At 34.5% G+C, this 22953-nt stretch overlaps 3 protein-coding genes across 14 annotated transcripts; 1 reads left to right on the top strand and 2 right to left on the bottom strand.

The window, feature by feature from the left end:
* Positions 1–1214: 1214 nt before the first annotated feature.
* On the bottom strand, positions 1215–1808 carry LOC149515025 (uncharacterized). The gene has a single exon (XM_089742962.1). The coding sequence runs from the start codon at positions 1806–1808 to the stop codon at positions 1215–1217; it is 594 nt and encodes a 197-aa protein (XP_089599088.1).
* Positions 1809–3503: 1695 nt separating this feature from the next.
* Positions 3504–7733, top strand: LOC111295638 (protein LNK3-like). 3 transcript variants are annotated; one of them, XM_022889212.2, is made up of 6 exons: positions 3504–3814; positions 4900–5277; positions 5769–5877; positions 6267–6383; positions 6475–6623; positions 7126–7733. In XM_022889212.2, exons 2-6 carry the CDS (start codon positions 4910–4912, stop codon positions 7415–7417), a joined length of 1035 nt encoding a protein of 344 aa, XP_022744947.2. In that variant the 5' UTR covers positions 3504–3814; positions 4900–4909; the 3' UTR covers positions 7418–7733. The 3 variants fall into 3 exon arrangements, with proteins under 3 accessions (XP_022744947.2, XP_089599594.1, XP_022744945.2); XM_089743468.1 differs by having other exon boundaries at positions 3568–3814; positions 4753–5277; XM_022889210.2 differs by having other exon boundaries at positions 3578–3814; positions 5763–5877.
* A 64-nt stretch (positions 7734–7797) lies between these two features.
* On the bottom strand, positions 7798–22607 carry LOC111295636 (uncharacterized). Of its 10 annotated transcripts, none has more exons than XM_089743465.1 (14): positions 22468–22607; positions 22242–22325; positions 21924–22052; positions 20869–21681; positions 20583–20667; positions 20410–20480; positions 18415–19480; positions 18057–18328; positions 12025–12131; positions 10897–11053; positions 9378–9454; positions 8974–9117; positions 8772–8867; positions 7798–8338 (listed from the first exon to the last, which is right to left on the bottom strand). In XM_089743465.1, the coding sequence occupies exons 1-11, from the start codon at positions 22600–22602 to the stop codon at positions 9413–9415; spliced, it is 2961 nt and encodes a 986-aa protein (XP_089599591.1). In that variant the 5' UTR covers positions 22603–22607; the 3' UTR covers positions 7798–8338; positions 8772–8867; positions 8974–9117; positions 9378–9412. The 10 variants fall into 10 exon arrangements, with proteins under 10 accessions (XP_089599591.1, XP_089599589.1, XP_022744940.2 ...); XM_089743463.1 differs by having other exon boundaries at positions 8718–8867; positions 9378–9530; positions 22468–22606; XM_022889205.2 differs by having other exon boundaries at positions 9378–9530; positions 22468–22606.
* Positions 22608–22953: the final 346 nt, after the last annotated feature.

The raw sequence follows: 22953 nt of genomic DNA, 5'->3' as shown, positions 1-22953 counted from the left end.
TTGGTCAAAAACACCTTTAATGCCAAAACGCCTTCAATAATCCCTTTTATAAAATTGAAGAAGATTATTAAAGATGTTTTAAATTGCTATTAATAGATATTTTAAGACAAATTTTTAATAATTAAATTATTTGGTAAAAATACAAAAATATTTTAAAGCTTGGATAGTACGAAATTAAACTATTATTATCCTCCGATGAACATTGTGAGGGTGCTATAATTTTTCTTACACATAATTATACTCTTGAATCTTAATTTTAATTTCGTAAATACGAATCTATCTTTTAAAGATACTTAAGTCAAATTTAAAATTACTTTTTAAAATAAGATAAATTTAGTAAGTAATTAATCGTACATAAATAACAAAAATTGATGATAACTCCTTGAATTATGTTTAACGATGAATTTATGAATTTTTAAGTTATGAACTTCTCAACCGCGTCGTGCAAAGAACTTTTACTGGTTTCCAGCCTCTTTCTCTACATGCACTATAAAGTGCTTAAAGGTTGCAAAAGCTTCAGATTTCTCCCACAGAAAACAGACCCAAGTTTTTCGATTATAATCATCAATGACGGTAATTACGTATCTTTTACCCCATTAGAAGATGGATGCATGGGCCTACATATGTTGGATTGAACCAACTCCTATGCATTCTTTGCTCTCTATGATTTTCCTTATGGAAATTGGTTACGATGTTGTTTGTTAACAATACATTCTTCACACACATTTCCAGTGAATTCAATTTCAGGATGACCAGTCACCATATTTTTCTGCTGTAGTGTCTTGAGTCCACCAAAGTTTAGATGCCCATAATGAATATGCCATAACCAAGCATCTTCCTTTAGTCTTGTAGAAAAGCATGAATGAGCAATGTTATGGAGATATAATGTAAACATTCGGTTGGCTGTCATATTAAATTGAGCAATTAAACCCAATTTTTCATCTTCATTTCTGCAAACTCCACCCTCGACAGAGATTTTATACCCTTTTTTCTTGTAATTGCCTAACGCTCAGGAAATCTGTTTTTAAGTCTAGAACAAAAAGAACACTAGACATATTCTGAATAGAATTCCCTTTTGTTTGGATTTCTACCTTTCCTTTTCCTAGAACAAAGACTTTAGAATTGTCACCAAACTTCACACTGTCTCGAAAGGATTCGTCCAAATCAGAAAACGCAGACTTATCTCCACACATATGATTATTGCAACATATGTCTCAATACGACAAATTCTGATGGGTCTCCTCCTTGGCATGACCAACAATTAACAAAGACACTTCTTCTTCCTTCTCTACAAAATTACACTTTTCACCACGTTCTTTAGACAAATTAGTGCAACATTCAGATTGATAAAGGCCATACCTATGATATCGATAGCATTCAACATTGGACTTGTCTACTGACCTTGACTTGTAATTTGTTGAATGGTGACCGCCTAGACCTCTTCCTCTTCCTTTTCCTTGATAATCATAAGATTGATTATCATCAGATTTTTGTTGTTGGTTTTTATTGCGATCCTTGTTTCCTTTTCCTCTGCCTCGTCCTCTATCTGCTGTACTTGTTGGAGAAAATTGGTTGTCAGTTGAAGCCTCCAATGCTTGCTCCTGTTTCTCCTGCTGATTTATTTTTTGCTCCTGGACCAGCAATGAACCTTGTAATTCATCAATCGAAAAATTATTAAGGTTCTTTGATTCTTCGATGGAGCAAGCCGTATAATTGAATTTCAGCGTCATGGAAAGAAGAATTTTCTCAACAACAGTCACGTCCTCCATCTTCCCGCCATGAACACGTATTTTGTTGATAATCGACATTGTTCTTGAGAAAAAATCAGAAACAAACTCTCCCAGTTTCATCCGAAGCGTTTCGAATTCCGAACGAAATGCTTGAAGCTGCTACCTTCTTAATTTTGTTGTCCCTTGTTATTTCTTCTTCATAGAGTCCCGTATCTGTTTGGACGTGTCCTTAGAAAGAATTGTTTCCAAGATAGAGTGATCAATTGCTGGAAAAGATAGTTCTTTCCCTTCGAATCTTTTAACTTAAACGCCTCTAAATCTGCCTTTTATGCATCAGTCAATTTAACACCAGCTACTGTTCTGCTACACTAAAATCAACCACCTACCAATACTCTTTGGACCTCAAGAAGTTCTCCATTAACATGCACCAATGGCCACAGTGACCATCAAAACATGGAATTGCTAGTTGCACAAAATTATCGGAGGCCATTGTTTGCTACTGCTGCTGCAAGGAAAAATTAGAACAAGCTTGCTGCTATGTTCTCACTTTTGACTCTAAAAAAATTCTCACCTAACTGTAATGCCACTGTCAAAAAGTAAGCTTTTAAAAGAAACAAAGAACTACTATGAACGACAGTAAACAAAAAGCAGGAAAATACTAATTTTTTTGCAGTTTTATTCACTAACCAATAACCTTTAAATAGGCATATTAGCAACAGAAACATAGCAACTAACTATTAAATAAATGCAACAACTAAATATTAAAAGCCTAAATAAATGCAACCTACATTATGTGCAAATGCACTTCTACACATAATAACAAGTTAATAATTAATAAGAACATAAATAACTAACTTCCAACTTCCTGAAGAAAAGGACGAAGGACTTATTCAATAGGCGTATTAGACTTGTCCATGGATGATTGGTCGAGCCATCCGTCAAAACCCACGGATCTGATTTGACTTAACCAAAACTTTGGATAAAATTTTTAAGTTTAGGTTTAATCCGAATATTATTACTAATAAAAGTATTTTTATTTAATTTTAATTTTAAAAAATATATAAGTGTTAAAGTTGTAATCTAAATATTTCAAGTATTTTAATAACATTTAACATTAATGAATCAAACGAATTTTAATGGACGAATAAGATCGATTTTTTTAATAATATTTTTACAGATATCCATCTGGTCAAATGAATACATATAGTTCAGCTTTACTTGCAAAAGTGTAGGGATGAAAAAAAAAAAAAAGATAAAAGAAAAGATAAAACTCCAATCATTATTGAAACATAATGAACAAAAATATTGTGAGAGAGAAAAAAAATGCTAAAAGGAAATAGTACTGCATGCCCTGAATCATGTGGCTCTCATCTTATGACATCTAGTGGAGGTCGAGCCGAGCAAATGTTCTTAGTCCCATTCCTTTCACATTTCCATTTTTGCCTTTGATACAGTCGTTCTGTCCTTTTCCTGCTTTCTGCCCCGTGTTTAAAACTGCGTGGGCTTGTTGCCACGTGTCATCGTTTCAAAATCTATTCAACTTCTCTGATAGACTGATACATGATGTCTTCCTTAGCTTACTACGTCTCATGTCCCAAAAGACCAAAATAGCCACGTTTCAATGGCATGAATCAACAAATCTGATTGGAAATTAGAAGTTGGAATTTATTCTTTGCACGTGGACCAATGAGAATGCAGTTTTAGATGGAGAAACCTCAACCACTAATCCATTCCAACAATTCTCAGCCACAAATTTACACCAGCTTGGCTTTCGCCTTTCTTGTAAGCAAAAATGTAAATCTTTTCTTTTCTTCTTATCAATCTACATTTCTCTTTCATTGCAACTTGTTTGCTAAAATTTACGAAGAAGAAAAAAAAAAAAGAAAAACCTTTGGTAGTATTAGAAAACAAATGAAATGAAAGGCTGCAAATACCCCAGCCGCCTCTGTTTTCTAAAAGCTAAAATAAAAAACAGATGCTTAGCTTCTAAATCCAATTAGAACCTCTTTTCTGCGTCTAGACTGCTTTCTTTTTGTGAATCGGGAACTGGGTTGTCTTCATCTTCTTAGCTAACTCACTACAAGGTTTGTTTCCTTTATATTTTTTCTTCTGTTTGATTGACTGATATGTTTCTAATTTTTTAAATGTATGTTTGTGGGAAAAGATTGGAAACTTTTTTTGTCGTGTATGTAATCTTTATCTGCATAAGAACTTTAGTTAATCTTTACTGGAAATTTTTGAAACGTTTTTAGTGTATTTAAAAAAAAAAAAAACCATGGTTCATCTTGGTTGGAAATTCTTTTAGAAGGTATGTACTAAAAATAAGGAGTTTAGCTCATTTTTATTGGAAATTTTTGAACTTTTCTGTACTAAATAATTCGAAATAAGAATTTTAGTTCGTGGTAAAATTTTGAACATATTAGAGGGTACTTATTAAAATAAGGATTTTCGGTTCAGCTTTGTTGGAAAATTTTGAAGTTTTCAGTACGTATATACTTGTTATAGATAAGGACTTGAGTTTATCTTGATAACTTTTTGGTCTCAAAGTTTCTTTTGATTCATGATTTTGTTTGCTTGTGACGGAAAAGTATAGAAGAGTATGATTATATCATCAAGCTTATATCTTTGATTTACAGTTAATTATTTGGTGTTGGAGAGTATTAAAGCTGTTTTTGTACTGAGAAAAATTGAACTTTTGGCCTAGTTGAATTAAGTGGTGGAAGCTTGAAGAACAATTTGTTTAGCTAAATTGAAAATATTGAAGGATTTAATTATGTAGCAATAATTAAAGCTCCCTTGTTACTGAGATTTAAGTCTGCTAGTATTCAAAATGAGTCTTCAGTTTTTTATTATTATTATTATTATTATTTTGTTGGGGGAGGCTTGATTTTATATTTTGAGTTTGGCATTTGGAAGACCTACTTATGGGGGATCTCTCACTTTTTCATGTAAGAATATGTTGGTGTTGTTTTTTAAGCCAAATATATTGATGTCATCTTTGAGAGTTCTTTTTAATTTTCAGGGCAAGGAACAAAACATGAAATTTAAGGGGAAAGTTATATAACCTTTTCTGAATTTCCTTTCTGGATTTTTCTTTAGATTTTGTTTTTCTTTTCTTTTCTTTTTGTTTTTTTTTGCTTCTTTTGTAACATCTTGTTATGCTGCTCAGATCAAAGCACATGGAGTGGTATTTTGGTGATGGAACGGAGGATCTTGTTGTCCCCATGGGTCAACAATTAGTAGATGGGCTTCCTTCACCAGAAAGTTGGTCAGAATGGGGATTAACTGCTCCTGGACATTTTGAGTCATTTAACAAATGCTTCATTACAGATGCAAATTTTACTCATGAAGGACTGAGGTTCAATGGTAAATTATGTAATGATGCTGAAATCGAATCATCAACCAATGTCAAGGATCCATCTTGCTGTTCAAGTATATGTGGAGGATTGTCAGATGAGTCTCTCAATCAGACTACGTTTTCACGTCCCCAGCCAGATTACCAGCTTGATGATTTTGCCAGATTCGAGCAAATGGATGACATATTCTTGTACGTGCATACCTTATGGCATTAAGATACATGTTTTCTTTTTTTTTTTTTTTTGTTTAATATTTTTTGCCTGTAGGAAATTAAGTAGTTTTGAGAATGCTTTAGTTTGTTATGTGGAATAACAGCATGCTCAGACATCCCATGGAAATTGAAGGGTGCAAAAGGTTTGGTCAATATATTCTATCAAAGATTAATCATTGAAGTTGGCAGCCACCATCACCAATGGTTATAACAAAGAGAAGCTTACATCTCTTGTAGGTGATCTTGAGTGATCACTTGTGGTGATGTTGCCTGTTTTCTTTGATGACCTCTTTTATCCTTCTTTTGTACATTAAAGTTTTTTTTTTTTTTTTAATAACAAAGTTTAACCTTTCAGTATTCCATGGGATGTTTAAATTTGCCCTGCCATTTGGATGTTTTACTTTTCAGCTCAAATGTTAGCGCTCTCTTGTTTTCCAGTCTTCACTTGTTCTGGTTTCTCCAAGTTGCAGGAATTCCCTACTGGAAGATCTACCTGGGAGTGAAGATCTTCACAATTTATTTGGCTTTTCTTCTGAATATCGGGGTAGGAGGTTGCCTGCTGATTATCTTCTAACTGATGTAAGTTAAGATTGTTAAAGTATTTCAAACAATGAACATGTTTTGGGAAGCGTGAACTATCTTAATATTATTAAGTTATTTTTTATAATTCAAGAACACTGCATACAACCCAAATGCTTATTATCAGATTGTTGCAGTCCTTTATGGTGGGATATGCTTTCTTAGTCCAATTGCAGTTTGGATTCTTTCTTCTTGGAAGAAGTTTTGTGAGGTTAAACTCCTTCAAGGAATCCAATGCTGCTTTGATGAATCAGTCGGATACTTGGTTTCTAAGCTCCTCTGTGGTTATCTGCCATACATACATTGCATCACCGTATGCTTATATTGTGAAAATTTAAAGTAGTTTCTGAGGTTATAAAATTAACTAATCAATGTAATATTTGCACAAGGCATCTCTTACCAAAATCTGGGTCCCTCCCCAAGAGAAAAGTGCAAATGGATTTATCTCCGAGGAAATATCGCTCGAAGAATCTGTTTTGCTGGAGCTTGAAATGGTGATGGCTCAGGTGAACGACTAAAATAAAATAAGTGCTTTTGTTCACAATGAAAAAGTAAGAGTAACTGCTTATTAAAAATTCTGTATTTCAATTTGTTCAGTTGTCTGATAAGACTAGAATTTGCTTTCGAGATGCATTCTACCGTCTGGCCAAGAACTCAAAACAGAATCCTGTAGCACTCAACCAACATGGAAACGTCCGTGTGGGAAATCATTCTCCAAAGTGGACAATCTCTGAGGAGAAAATGAGGTTAACTTTTACTACAATTTGCAGCACTTTTACTCTCTACTTTTCTTACATTTGACTCACTTCTATTGTTTTCTAGTCTTGAAAGTGTTACTTATAATGTTGCTTTCCTACAAATTAAAGCCAAAATGATTAGGGTCTGCTTATTTTAGCCCAAATTATCCTGTCTTTGGGGCTATGCATTGCTCCATGAAATTGCATCGTCTTCCAGAAACAGCTCTTAGAACTTTCTCTATCATACTAGTAACTTCCGAAGAGTCTGATAATGGAAACAATCTATAGTTCAGACTGGTTTCCCCTCTTGAACCTTATGAATCTGTTTAATATTTATTTTACACATTCAAATTTGATGATTGATGACATCATGACAATAACATATAATATCATTGGTTTTCAACGCTATTCTAAAAATGTTTTGCAGTTAAAATTTTCTTGTTCTGCTGTTCTTGTCCATGTTTTGACAATTCAAATGTGTTCTTGATCGGAAGATAATTTTGATATTCAGGTCTGCAAAAAAGGGAACAACTGAATCAGAGACCAACACCATTGATCGAACTATTGCAAATCTCACCTTCAATAAGATGGAGATTAATGTTCGAGATTTTCCTGCTGCCCCCACACCAGCCAACTCTAAGCCAAATGTCATCAAAGTGACAGGACAACTGAACCAGAGCTCAAGTCAGTCACAGATCCATTGTTTCCCACAATCTGTTACACCAAGTGACGCTGAAGTTCCCTTCCTTGGTCATGAACACTCCCCACCGAGGATGGATGGACATGGATATGCCTCGAGCTGAAGCCAAGAACAGGGTGTAGGAAGTTTTTACAGCATCAAAGTGGGCAGAAACAGATAATATCAGTGCTGAAATCACTGATTAGAAGAATGATGGAAAGGGAAGTGGAAAGTGAAAGATTCACAATAATTTATGTTTGTTACGCAAGAAATTCTTTTATATAGTAGCAGTTAAAACACTAGTGGCTTGTACACTCTAGTTAATACATGCTGTTGTTGCTCAGCTCAGGTTTGATCAGCCTTTTGTAGAATTTGATTCAGATTTCCTAGTGACAAATTCATCTGCAATATTCTATTTTTGCACAAGTAGTTTGCACTCAGAGGTATTTGGTTCAAAGGAATATTATCTTTGTGAGATGTGAACTAAGCATGTTAGAGAACAAGTTCGATCATCAAAACCCAAATTCGATCATAAAAGCACTTATAAATTAACCAAATTGTACATAATGGGAACTGCTGCATACAGCATTTGCTTCACAAATAAAAACGCGATCAACAATGTAGGTCAACACAAATTCTTAACAATACCTGTCATATTCTTTACAGCTAGATAGACAGAGTAAATGAGAGAACCAGCTCACACTAACTTTCCAGCATAACCACAGCAGAGAGCAATTTGATAACAAACAGCCCAATATAAGCAATCAAGGACTTCTCTGGCAGCTTCTCCGAAAGTTATAACTCCTCTTATCAAAGGATGCAACAGGCGCTCTTGCCATATCCAAACCATCTGTTTTCCCAACTTCAACTAGGTTTGAATACATGAGGCCATATCCACTGAAGCTACTCTGCTGTCCCAGCTCAGCAATTGAAATCGGTACTCGGTAATCCAAATATTTAACTGTATTAGAGTGTTGGCGGCTGCAGTCATCATGCATGTGCATTTCATGTTCTTAGCACTGATTAAATCAAGTCTCACAGCAACCTAGAGAGATTGAGAAAACATAACATCAGCCCGAGACCAATTCATCTAAGGATGAAACGGTTACTTTTAAGCTAGTTCTAATGCATTTTATCATAAATACTGTTCTAAAATTAATTAGATTGTTATCTCTATTGTTTTATACTCACCTATTCACAAATTCTGTTGCCTTGGTCTTTATCAATATAATCTAGGCACATTACAACAGGTTATAACAAAGATACACTTTCACCTTAATATTTCTAAAATATTCCAAATCAGAAGGGTAAAAACATACTTTTAAGGTGCAAGCAGATAGTATATTCTCAATGTAAAAACTAATTGGAGGAGATATGTAATTTACATCTATTATTTTATGAACCTCAAGTTGGTAGTTACCGACCTAGGGAGAGAAATATGGCCATCCAAGGGGAAAAGAAAATGAACCATTAGTTACCTCTCCTTCCATTCCATGGAAACCATACTCAACTGGAAAAGCTGTCCTTTGACTCAATATGCTTTTCCATTTTTTTTTTTTTGGCAAACTGAACCCCTGGAAAAAGGGTAAATGCTGTGAGATATACAACTCAAATTATTCGAATCTGATTCAGAATACAGACTCTTGAACCAATGAATGATTATTGTACTTTCAAACTTACCTCAAGCATAGTTCAAATTTCTTGACTCCAAGTATCAGAGACCGAAAATTCAGCACCCATGACAGCATGCAAAGTGGTATGCTTCTTTTCAACAAAAGGAAGGAGCTTCCCTGAGTACAAGCTCCTCACAATCCAGCTACTTGGCTGCAATAAATAGATGGCTCCATTTACAAAGGTGTAAAACAGAAAATTAAAAGAGGGGAGAAAGGAGGGGGAGGAGTGGACTGGGATAGCTGAACATCTTTTTGCAAAAGGTGGTGCCTTGTGAGAACTTAATATAATCTTTGAATCAGTCCATAAATTCAACACCTACTCCACCCCCCTTTTGCTTCCCAGATTCACAGACACTCATACACACGATTATAAATTTACAATGAAGATGGAAGAGGCAAAAAAGCACTGACCATCATGGGTATATTTCTCTCAGAAGCACAGTGCCTTAGGTGACGAGAAGCCCTATTCTCCTCCTCAGAAACAATAACTGCCAAAGATATTTTTTCAGTATCGAGATTTTGAGCTAACCACATTAGAGTTTTGAACACGCGCCCACCTCCATGCTATCCAACCCAAAAAGAAAATGATAATAATGTAAGACTATTTTGACAATAAAAATGCAAGGAAAAAAGATGTGTCAAAATTGATTACAACAAAACCAATAACAAAGCATTGTCCTAGAAGCTCGGCAGCAGCACAGGTAGCAAAGAATTCACAGTTGGAACAAGCTTTTCAGCACTCAGATTACTATTACATGGTATTCACATAAAATATAAAGCGGCTTTTGGAACTAGCTGAACTTTGAATGGCTTTCAGTTATAGAATGTAGATTTAAGTAATAGCAGTAGCATAACGATGATAGAATCATAGGAATATGGCACACCAATGTGATCAAATTCAATTGAAATCTTTAAAAGTAGCCTTGTTAAAGAGAACCCAAACCCCAAAGAAACAGATACCATTTGTGCCTAAAAATTTTTTGGCTACAGCATTATTTAATAGTTTCTCATTTATTGAAGATGCCCCAGTTCTTGAACTTAAATTAACCAAAATTTGAAGGATCCAAATAAGACTAGAAAACTGCCGCATTAACTGAAACCAACTCTATTGTTATCTCAGATTCTCAATCCATATTTATGTTTGAAATAGGCTGTGCAAATTATTCACATCTATTTCTTAGTATATCTATACTTGAGCGCAACCATTTTGGAGTAGCTGATACAAATTGCCAACCATTAAAATGGAACATAATTTCAGCTTTAGCTGAACTAACAATAAGACAGTCATGAAACAATTAAATTTATAAAAGGTGTCAACAATTATGTCTGATCTGCAGGAATGGAACACAGAGTTTTTATTTTTATTTTTTACTTTTTTTGTACGAAGAGGAAGAAAAGAAATTGATTAACCAAGTAATAGTTGGATCACAGATACATGAATAGAACAAATTTTACATACACTGTAATTTGACCCTCCTATATGAACACATAAAATGCCTTGCAGGTGTAAAAACTGAAAATAATTGTAAACTACATAGTATCATTCTTCAAATATGAATATGCTCTTGCCAGGGGATCAGAGGTATTTGAAGAGCTGTTTTATATGCATGTCCCTGGCCCTTTCTAAAGAACCAATGAAGAGCACGTAATCTAGCAAGAGAATCATTAAAAACTAATAATGCTAGTAAATATGAATCATTCTTTTAACATGGACATGCTTCGATCAAAAAGACCAGAGGTGTTTGAAGCAATTCTTTTACATGCCAACACTCTAAAGAATCAACAAGTGGCATACAATCTTGCAAGAGCAGAGCTAATGTGAGTCAGTCACGGCAATAATGTCCTTAGCAAAAAAGATAATCAGAACAATCAAATAAAAGCATGAAGTATAACACTAATTGAAGTACCTGAAATTGAAAATACAATTTACCTGGATTACTTTAGCAAATTTGGTGCAGAAATGCTGCTTCCCATGAAGCATAATTCCAACTCCATCAAAAATATATAGATTGTTATCATGACAAACAGGCTTCCCAATTCTTGTAAATCTAGTGTCTGGCTGATTCTGATTCAATAGAACCATGTATCTGCAAAAAAATAAAATAAAATAAAATAAAATAAAATAAAATAAAGTTTTCAAAAGAAACAATACAGAGGAATGAACATATATAAATATCCTTACAAATAAAAAGGAGATGTGATGGTGGTTACTAGAAAAGGGCATGATTAGAGACTACAAAATGCAACATTAAAGTTTTACTTTGAATCATTCCTTTCCTATTAGGGATCATTCCAATTTATATTTGTGTGTATTCAAAATAACAAACTAGTGATGAAACTATCACAAACATTTTTCCCTTTTGGAAGCATTTTCTCTGGAACTTAACTGAATTTTAATTTGATAATCTAAAGAAGCATTTACTAGAAGGGAAGTACAAAGAAATAACTATCCAGCTAGCCCCTCAATTTTCCTGCTAAAGAGTGATCAAATTTGATTCAATCACTTTGGATTTGGTCTGGGTTGCTACAAATTTTAAGTTATTCACATTTCTGTTGTTTTGTTTTTGAATCAACTCAAGTTGAATAAAGTTAAATTTACTTTTCCCTATACAAAACAAACAAAAATAACCCTCCTTTGTTTTCCTTACCTCTTTGCATTAAATAATGATCACAATAATAGCGCAATAACAGTGACAAGAACAATGGTTCAGAAATTAATTCATAAACATACATAGGAACCATCCTTCCTGAAATATGTTTGAGTGTTAAGACAAGGAACATGCCCAAACAATAACATCGGCAAGAAATAATATATTAGACTCTAACATGTCTATTGTAGCTTGTGAAACAGTATACCCCTAAAATATATTCTCAAACCATTTATAATTATTTTTTTAATTCAGATTCTTGTGATTCCAGTTTAAGCGATATACTAGCAAATGAAGCTAACATTTGTAAAAGGCCATTGCAGTAATGAAATTCTGGTATTTTAACATAAAACCAAACCTAAGATTAACAAATCCAGTGGCATGTAAAACTAAGATATTAAAGAACTTACTTTCCAGGTGATAGTGCTGTACCAGCTGCAATTGAATCAGAAAGCCACTTATCTTTTAGAATTAATGAATTCACCGCACATGCATACAAGAACTTGGTAGTTTGTAGCTGGGACAGAAAAAAGAAGGAATTCTGTCATATTTAAAATGCCTAATCACAACAAGATCATGAAGAATGAACTTATAATAATTTAATTGTCAAATTAAACATTATAAGTTCATATCACTAGCTCACTTAGTAGTGATGAGAAACAGATCAAAAGAAATATTGTAATATTAATAACCAAAAATAAATAAATAAATAAAGAGTGATGAAATTAACAGATAAAAGAGATTCATTATCTTCAAAAACCACTATGTCACCAGGATCTTAACATCTTTTTAGGGATTAAAAACAAAATCAAATCTTTGATCTTTTGGAGAAAGGCACTATAGGTCTTAGCATTGGTAAAGCACACTTTTGAAAGAAACAACAATGTGGTTAAACTACCCAATTTTGTATAAAAGGTTGAAAGTTTGGTAAATAGTTAGGTTATCTTTTGAAACATTTGCAGCACTGATATAGCATGGGTCAAGAACTGCACATTGTCATTGTTAGAGGCATTTTGTGGTCATAAGGGCATTTTGGACTTTTTCCCTTAGAGGGTGACTCATCAACAAAGCAAAGGTAATTGTCATTTCGACCCAAGCTGACGTGGTGAGCTGACTTGAAATCTCAGGGTCCAAGTCAACACGGCCAGCCAACCTTCCACCTGAAGGCACATGAGCACGCTAACTCATCACCCCTAAATTGGACTTCCACTTGCCAAGTCAAGTCGGGCCAGCATTGTCAACCCTAGACCCAACTTTTGGAGCTCGGGTCATTTGGGCCCAACACTTTCACCCTACAAGTATAAAAAGCCCCCCTCACACTAGGTATATTCATTCAATTTCCTTTCTCTTCTTAAGATTTCTCTCCTCTCTCTTCCCAAGCATTGACTTTAACGTCGAGCACAAATGCCGAAAATACCTCCAGCCTTTGCTTCTAACCTATCTCTGACCTTGTGATTTCAGGTTTTTGGCCTCATCAGACAACTTGGCACAAACTGTCATAGCTCTAGGATAATTGACAACAACATCCCAAGAAAGCTCTCATAGAGTGGCATTTTGCAGCTTCTGGGTCATCCCAATTTGGAACAATGACACTTTCTGTCAACATTCTTGTTGGCCTGCAACTGAATCAAAATAGGACCAGTATAACATGTTATGCGCAACGTTCAGTTCTTATTTAATTAGATCTAATCCTTACATGCACTCATGTGGGAAAACACCTAGTTTACCAACAGGTTGTAATCTGTATATATTTGTATCCCTAGAATTAAGGACAAAAAATTAGAATAGACAATCCCTTAATTATAGGGATCAATTTTAGGAAGATTTAGTTTTTTGTTTTACCCTTTACTTAGTTATATATAAACCTATAGTGCATGTATAATTCTACAGAGAAGTTTTCTATATACTCTCATTTTTTTCTATATGGTATCAGAGCTTTAGGCTCTTCTTAGGAAGAAAATTTTTTCAACCTTCATTGCTGAATTCTATTTCAAGCCTTCATAACCAAATCTTGTTAAGTCTTTCATAGTCTTATTTTTTCCTTTCTTTCATAGTCTTATTTTTTCCTTTTTGGTCTGCATTGCCTAGAATCGTCCTTGGTTAAACCTTTACTATCAAGATTTGTTTCAATCCCGAGAAAGATAACCACGTCAAAGATAGCAGAATCTGCTGCTACTACCCGATATGAGGAAGTGACAACTAGTCAAACCACAGGAGAACTACAAAATATCCAAGCTGTATACAGATTGAACGAAAGGAACCACTTGAAGTGGTCTTAGTTGGTTCAAACCTTTCTATGCGAGAAAGGAAAATTGAGCCATCTTCTTGGTACTGGTCCTAAGAGAAGAAATGCAAAATTTGAGGCTTGGGATGAAAAGGATTCCATGTTTATGTCATGGCTGTGGAATTCTATGACACCAAATATTAGTGACACTTGCATGTTTTTGTCCACGGCCAAAGACATTTGGGACTCAATTCGGCAAACCTATTCCAAAGTTAGGGATGCCGCTCAAGTCTATGACATAAAGATCAAGACTGTAGCTCTCAAACAAGGGAATAAGTCAATCACAGAGTATGCAATTCTTCTAAAAAATCTTTGGCAAGAGATGGACCACTACCGGTGCATAGAAATGAAGTGTAGTGAAGATGCAACAACTTTGAAGAAATTTATTGAAAAATATCGAGTCTATGATTTTCTTGCTGGACTTAATGTTGAGTTTGATCAAGTCAAGGTCCAAATTTTGGGAAAAGAGGATCTGCCTTCTTTAAATGAGGTGATCTCCATTGTTAGAGCAGAAGAGGAGTGATGCTTGACAGCCTGCATGTAGAAGGATCTGCTATGATGTCTAATGGTGGGAAAAACCAAAACTTGGAACAATTACCAGTCAGTGAGAAGAGGAAGGGTGATTTGGCTAAAACCTCAAGTCGTGACAATCTTTGGTGCACCTATTGCAAAAAGCCAAGGCACACCAGAGATTGTTGTTGGAAACTAAATGGAAAACCTTCAACTTCAAGCAAAGAATGTGGTTATAAAGGAGGACAACCAAGAAATCAAGGGCAAGCTCACATGACTGCAATGGAGTCAAACCAAGAGAAGTCTCAGGAACAAAGAGAGTTGGATAGAAAAGAGATTGAGAAAATGAAAAGCCTATCGGGAACCCTTGAAAAGACAACTAGTGTATGTTCATTGACACATGCAGGTAAGGTCTTTAGTTCAAGTAAAGTCTCTAATTCTCATGGATTAAATGTCTCGAATAAGTCTATTAAAAGTTCTTAGGTAATTAACTCAGGAGCCACAGGCCATATGACACATCTTCACAAAAGTGTAGTACATATACCTTGTGTCCTAGAAATAAGAAAATTGTTGTTGCAAATGGTTCACTTACTACAATGGCAAGATTAGGAGATCTTCAAATTAATCCCTCATTTGTTCTTAAAAATGTTCTTCATGTTCCTAGATTGTCTATTAATTTGATATCTATACAAAAACTTACTAGAGATATGAATTGCAATGTGATTTTTTATCCCTTCTATTGTGAATTTCAGGCCCAGGGTTGGGGGAAGAGAATTGGAATTGCTAAAGAGAAGGATGGACTATACAATCTTAAGACCTCTAACAACGCAAATAACATCAAGAATAGTTTACCTTTGTCATTTCTTTCTGAAAAATCTCCCAATAAAGACAATATTTGGCTTTATCATTTTCCTCTTGGACATCCTTCTTTTGGAACTTTGAAAAACATGTTTCCTTCTTTGTTCAAAGGATTAAATGTTGAAAATTTTTATTGTGATGCTTGTGAACTTGCAAAGGATAGACGTGTCTTTTCCAATTAGTAACAAAAGAAGTTCTACTCCTTTTTTACTTCATTTATAGTGGACATATGGGATCTCTCTACAATTCCTAATATTTCTAGTGCAAGGTGGTTTGTTTCTTTCATAGATGATTGTACCAAGGTCTCTTGGATATTTTTACTTAAATCCAAATCATATGTGAATAGTGTGTTTTTAAGCTTCCAAAACATGATCCAAAATCAATTTGGAATGAAAATCAAGAGATTTAGGTTTAATAATGCAAGAGACTATTTCAACCAGATTCTATCTACTTATTTCCAAAAAAAGGAAAATATCCATGAGTCATCTTATGTTAATACTCCACAGCAGAATGGAAAGGCAAAAAGGAAAAATAACCATTTACTAACCAAAACCCGAGCCTTACTTTTCAAGCAAATGTACCCAAATCCTATTGGGGGAAGCTATTCTCATAGCCACACATTATAAATAAGTTACTTTCAAGGGTTTTGGGATTTAAAACTCCAATGGAACTACTCTCAAAATTCTATCTCAAGTTTAATACCACAAACAACCTCACACCTAGGATATTTGGTAGTACATCATTTGTTCATGTTCACAGTCATAATAAGGGGAAGTTGGATCCTAGAGCAATTAGGTGTATATTTGTGGGGTATTCATCAACTCAGAAAGGGTATAAATGCTATCATCCTCTTACCAAAAAATTCTGTGTTTGCAGAAACCACTTTTAAAGAAAGTAAACCAGTTTTTACTCAACCTTATCTTCAGGAAGAGACTTCATTCACGGAAGATAAGGATAAAGACTTCTTTTTGCTTGACTTGTTTCCTCCAAAATAGTTTCACCCATTAATTCTTTTAAGTCTAAACCTATTTCTTCTGAGTCCAAGTCAAACACTGAATCTAAGTATGAACCCATTCCAAACACAGAATCTGTGACTAAAGATAATACTATTCTTGATTCTATGAAGTAATTACAGGTGTACTCAAGAAGGAAAGTTTCAACTCCTAAACCAGTGCCAGTCCAAGAACCTGACCCTAACTTTGAAAATGAGGTAACTACAATCTCTGACTCTATTTCTCAAAATGAGCATGAATCTCCTAAAACTAAAACTAAGGATTATGATTTGCCTATTACCATTAGAAAAGGAACCAAAGAATACACTAAACATCCACTATACTATTTGAAGCTGCCAATTGTAATTTGTAGCTATATTATTTGAAGGCCAATCTTGGGAGAGGTATCTTGTTCAAAAGAAATTCGAGGTCGATATTAGAAGCATATATAGATGCTGATTATGCAAGTTCGATAACTGATAAAATATCTACCTTAGGCTACTACAGTTTCCTAGGTGGTAATCTTGTAACTTGGAGGAGTAAAAAACATAATGTGGTGGCAAGATCAAGTGTTGAAGCAGAATTTAAAGCAATGGCTAAAGGAATTTGTGAACTACTGAAGTTAAAGATTATCCTAGAAAACTTGAAGATCAAGTGGGATGGACCAATGAAACTCTACTGCGATAACAAGTTGACAATAAGCATTGCACAAAATCCTATGCAACATGACAAAACAAAACACATTGCAGTAGACCGGCACTTCACAAAGGAAAAACTAGACAATGGGTTGATTTGCATACCATATGTATCAACCAAGGGTTAACTTACAGATGTGTTGACTAAAGATCTCAACAGTGTAACATTTTAGGAAATTATTTCCAAGATGGGAATGGAAAACACCTAATTTACCGGCTGATTGTAATCTGTATATATATTTGTATCCCTAAAATTAAGCGTTTGTATCCCTGGAATTAAGGACAGAAAATTAGGATAGACAATCCCTTAATTATAGGGATCAATTTTAGGAAGATTTAGTTTTCTATTTTACCCTCTAGTTAGATGTATATAAACATATGGTGCTTGTATAATTCTACAGAGAAGTTTACTCAGTTTTTTCCACAACTCATTTCCAACTTACTGCAAGTTCCACGGTTTTAAACCTTGTGCCCTAGCAACATGTATCTTGAGTTTTGGTAGTCTTTCTATTTTCCCTTTTTTACCACACGAATGCTTCCTCAGATGTCATACTCAATTCTTCTTTCTTGATTGATTTCCTTAAAACCTAAAAAAAAATGTCCAAGGTGACTAACTGTTGAGGTTGAATGAAAACTTTAGCTGTACCCTTTGCCCTTGCATTAATTGGAAATTATTACAAGCATCTTATCCAACATAAAAAGAAAATTTTGATGTTTGTACTTTCTGAGAGATAGTACTGCCATACTAAATTTCTTTCATAAAAAGAAGTGTTTAACTTTCTTAAACAAGGAATAAAGCAGATTAGATACTAGATTTTGGCAATTGATTAAGAGTGGCAGTGGCAGGATGCTTTAGACCCATGAAAACCAGTTTACTCATCAATGCTTCTGGATCATCATGTTTACATCAATATATTTTATTAGATATCTACACTTAGAAAGTCTCTGACCTCCAATTCCCATATAAATGTGTCAGAAACAATCCAAACCACGGCAGGATATCAGTTATCAGAAATTATACCAGCTCAATCCTTGTTGAAACAAGTAAACATAAAGGAATAACTTAAGGGATCAGGAAAAGAAATTAAAGCTTAACAACCAACCTTCTTTGGGCATAGAACAATAGGAAGCTGCAGGAACTTATTCCTTGAACATCTCTTTCCCTTGTTTGAAGGAGATGGAATATCAACCAGAACAATACCACCATATTTCCATATCAGTCCCTGAAATTCCTTCTCCTTCCGACTCGAAAATCCTGTAAGCAGAAACTTTATACCCTGAAACATCGAACTCTTCTGATCCCTGAAGTGCATTGTGGAAAACCATTTACTATCTTGAATTTGTTTAAATGTTTTGCTAGGTCTTGAAGCAGAGCCTATATTTAAAAAAATCATATTTCAAGATCAAGAAATCCACAAAGGGTAAGGAAATGCTATGTTTATTATCAAATAGAAGTATTACATTTTTGGTGCAACGATTGTCGCTTGGCGAGGTCCTCGTTTTGGTGAAGATTGACTTCAATTTCTGAGAAATGAACTCTTTTTCTAGATGGTACTTGCATATCAAAGGGATTATTGCACACAGATTCTATCCACTGAAGACTGCTGCCTGAGTTAAGAGCAACTGAGACATCTTGTGCAACAGCGTGTTCTGCTTTTGCCTTTCTAAGTGAACCACAATCCAAAACTCTGGCAGCCTGAAGTCGCTGGCGCATCCTTTTTGGTACAATAAGAGGTGAGCTTCTTCCCCTGGAAGGCTGGTGCTGCAAGTCGGCCCTATCTTTTGCATGTTCGTCATAATTCTTCTTGTCATTCATAGTTTCTCCATCTGGATTATCCACAAGGGTAGTATGCCTATTTACTTCAATATCTCGACCAATAGTACACTCAGGTATGGAGCCTACAGCCAAGGACATATCAGAATTTCTTTTATCAGAAAATCTAATTCGGTTGTTGTTGTCTCCCAAGTGGAAAGGGGTTGATTGATTAAGACAAAGTATTTCACTTCCCAAAATAGAATCACGTTCATGCAATACTTTACTATATGTTTTAAGTGAGGTCAACAGCCTTCGAACTTTTGCTGCAGAACATTCACCACCAAATGTGGGCGGAGCTTGCCTGGTCTCATGGATAGATTCAACATGCACACTCTCATTCCCAAGCCCTGCTGATGAGCCAAAGCAGTTTCCAGCAGTAGCCTCTCCAGTTTTTCCTTTCTGACCCAATGTGGCACCAGCACTTTCTGAAGAAATACTGCAAGGAACAATGGAACAAAGAGGATCCACCACGGATAGATTAGAGGACCTAACTTCTTGAGAAGCCATAATGCCCTCATCAACTTTATCAGATAAACCCTCAAAGAGTACACTTTTATCTGAGGCTATCTCATATCTATTTTTTTCACACTTCAAGATAAAAGAGTTTTCATCAGGTGCAAGATCTGCAGATTCAGAGAAGAAACTAGTCTCAGCAGCAAAACACTTTGGGATATTTTTTATTTTTGGTTTCAGCTGTACAGGATCAGCTTCCTGCTTAAGATAGAAAAAGAAAAAAGAAAAAAGGAACACCAAAAATTAGGAAATTTTAAAATGTTAAAAGGGGAGAAATATCACAATGCCAAGTTAAAATACGTGTATGTGATGCAAATATTGAGAGATAACCTGACTCGAGTAAAATAATTTCAGACAACACATTTGCCAATAAAAGAGAAACAGTAACTACAATAACAAGTACACTACCAACTTAAGCAGAAAATGCTGTGAATAAAACCTCAAAAATTAAATAAAGCAAAACTACCAAAAGTAGTATCTACAAAAAGTGCAGAAAAAGCATATGACATGTTTATAAAGCCAGTTAACATGAGCAGAGCAAGCATTAGCAGTATGTATAATGTTTGGAAAATTAAAGAAATTCAAAGCATCTAATATCTCCATAACTTGACTCATTTAAAGATTGATGAATGCTAGACATGCAACAGCAAAGTTACATTGCATATTGGGCACATAAAACATTGTCAAATCATCTCATTAACCACATTTTTATGACATTATCTATTTGCTCCTTCTAACCAAAGACGCTACATATTTTTCTGAAGCTCCTGATTCTTAAATTCTGATTAAGTATCATTTTCACTTCCCCAGCCCCCTTCCCCCCTCCCCCCCCCCCCAAAAAAAAAAAGTTCTCACTCTGTAGATGGCCTGCAATTTTGAATCTGATAGGAGAATACTACCAAAAAACAAGAATACTCATTTTTGATAAATTACCATGCAGAAAAAATACAGTGGCTACAATTATATCCTCCAAAATGTGATCTGAGTTAAAATCCTGTGTTCCCCCTCTCTATTACACCAGAAAATTTGGCATTTATAAGACAGCATATACAAACTAAAAATCAATCTAAAGGACAAAAGGGTGCCAGCGAGATTCAAACATCAATAAAATAAAATGAAGCACATACCTTCCCTGTCCAACCACCGAACCAACGACTTCTGAAACCATTAGCAATGTACGTACTTGTATTACTTTCCCCTGCTGCAGATAAACAGAGGAAATAGAATGGACTTAAACATAGGTAGTTATTTGTTTAGAAGAAAAAAAGGTGAAAATAGGGTACAAAATAGACTTTCTCACCAGCATTCTCCACATTCCATAAATCAGAACAATTGAAATCAGCCTGAGGTTGAATAGAAGCATCCACCATCGAAAAGCCAACTCTCTGTAAGTGTAATAGAACTAGTCATCCCTAAGTAAGATGCTAGAAAGTCACTCCAGTATCTAAAAATCCTAGGGTTCCATCTTTACTAAATTTAACCACTAAGTATTTGGGGAAAGAAAATCTTTATGCATATCTGCTTTCCTTCTTTATAGAGAGTAGCATGGGGAAGTCAATAGAAGATAAGATTTTTATGTCTTTTACCTGCACAGTTTCTGAAACATGTGAACTCTCCAGGAACAACTTATGCAACATTGGATCAGAATTGTTAGGAAAACCAGAGTTCTTTAAGCCAGAAGTTGGATTATTAGAAGGTTTATTCTGAAGAGAAAAATGTCCTGCATTTTCGGTTCTATTCTCACACCCAAAACAATTTTCAGACATAGGAGTATCTTTAACTAGAGATACATCTGAACCACAGGCATGCTGATCATCAAAGCCATTGAAAGATAGTCCTACATCTTCAAATGCATCAGCCATGGTTAAATCATCCAAGTCCGAAAGAAAGTCTATCTCATCACTTTTCTCGGTTGGGCAATCAAATGCATCTTCTGAGCTATCCAAGCGTGCTTGCTTAACCTGAAGTGCAGCTTCAAGTACTGCTGCTGTAGGGAAAGCTTCTAAAGCTGACTCACTCTTCACTAATTCATGTATCACTAGTGCTTCTGATGCAGCAATAGAGAGTTCGACTGCATCTTTAATATCAGTACTTTTGAGGTTTCTGACGGTGACTTTTTCTACAGAACGCTCACTGGAAAGCTTGACATGATTTGATGATTGTGGACCAACATTCTCGGCAGCTCTTGGAATGGAAGTCATAGGCAAGGCATTTACCCCACCAGCATTATTTTTCGTTTTTATTTGGTCAGTATTTTCTCCCCTTCCAGCTGAAATTTCAACATGCCGTAATTGCAGAACTTTATCAGAGCCATGCTGAGCAGTAGATGTACTTAAAAGTTGACTTTGGTAATACTGTGAATCACCATCTGATGAGAGATGTAGATGAAAATGAAGCACCTATGTCTCATAACAAATTCTGTTTAGGCAACATTCCATTCATAGAATTCAATGCAACTAACAAACTTTAACATCAAATGCAAATACATCTCATGAGCAACAGTTATTAGTTAAAAATTCCTTTTGCTAGTCAAACGGACAAAAATTTCACAGAAATAGTTTATCTCCGATAAAATTCCTTCTGGAAGTCAAACTCCTTATTTTCCGTGCTAATTCCATATAGCATAAATAGAACAACTTACACCATTGGAAGATAGAAAAGAACTAATCGGCGAATTGTCTTCTCCGGACAAGAATAACCGAAAACTACTACATCGACTTTCTTCCTTCCACAACAACTCCGAATCTTCTCCTTGTATACATGAAAACTCCTAATTAAAAATAATAAAAAATTAAAAATAATTTCATCAAATTCTATGCATAAGAATTTCAAATTTCAACCAATCAAAATACAACTATCTTCTTCCAGGAAAAAAAAAAAACTATAAAAAATAATAATAAGTACTAATTGTTAAAATTTGTAAAAATTAATCATAATTAAAAAAAAAGAAAAAAAAAACCTTAAATTGTTGGTGAGAAGGGCTTTTGGGCTCCACTGAGGTGTCCGTGATTCGTTGAAGACAAGCCGGAAGCCAAGCCAATTCCTATTATTACAACAACTTTTTTTTTTTAAATTCAAAATTGCCGGTTATGAATCATCATAAAAAGCAGATATAATTAAAGGAGGAATTTTTATTTTTTATATTCCTAAGAAATAAATTGAAGGAAAAAAGGAGAAGTTTTTACCTCGGAGAATTGGGGAGAACGAAACCCTAAGCTGCCCATTTGCATTTGCAAACTGAAAAAATTCACTGACTGCTCTGTCTTAATAGAAAAATGTTCCCGCCTTGCGGTGAGTCGAACAAAACTTGTTTTTGTCATCTGTATTAATGATTTTTTTTCAAAATTTATTTAATTAAAAAAATAAAGATAAAATTTATCTAATTAAAAAAACAAACGGAAATAATATATGAGTATCTTATTTCGCCATTTTTTTATAAAATTTATTCAATAAAAAAATAAATACCAAAAACAAATAAAAACTCAAAAAAATGTTCACAAAGGATGATACATTAACATCTCATATTAAGTTTAGAATATTAATTTCTTAAATTAAGATAAAAAATAATTTTATTAATATAATATATTTATAGTCATATTTGATATATAAAATGATTAATAAAATAATATGATAATTATTACGTATTATATTTGATTTATATCTAATTGAAA

This window comes from Durio zibethinus, chromosome 14 (genome assembly GCF_047325235.1).
Source record: "Durio zibethinus cultivar Kanyao isolate XHJ-2024 chromosome 14, ASM4732523v1, whole genome shotgun sequence".
NCBI classification, from domain to species: Eukaryota; Viridiplantae; Streptophyta; class Magnoliopsida; order Malvales; family Malvaceae; genus Durio; species Durio zibethinus.
This window is presented reverse-complemented; position numbering and strand designations above follow the sequence as displayed.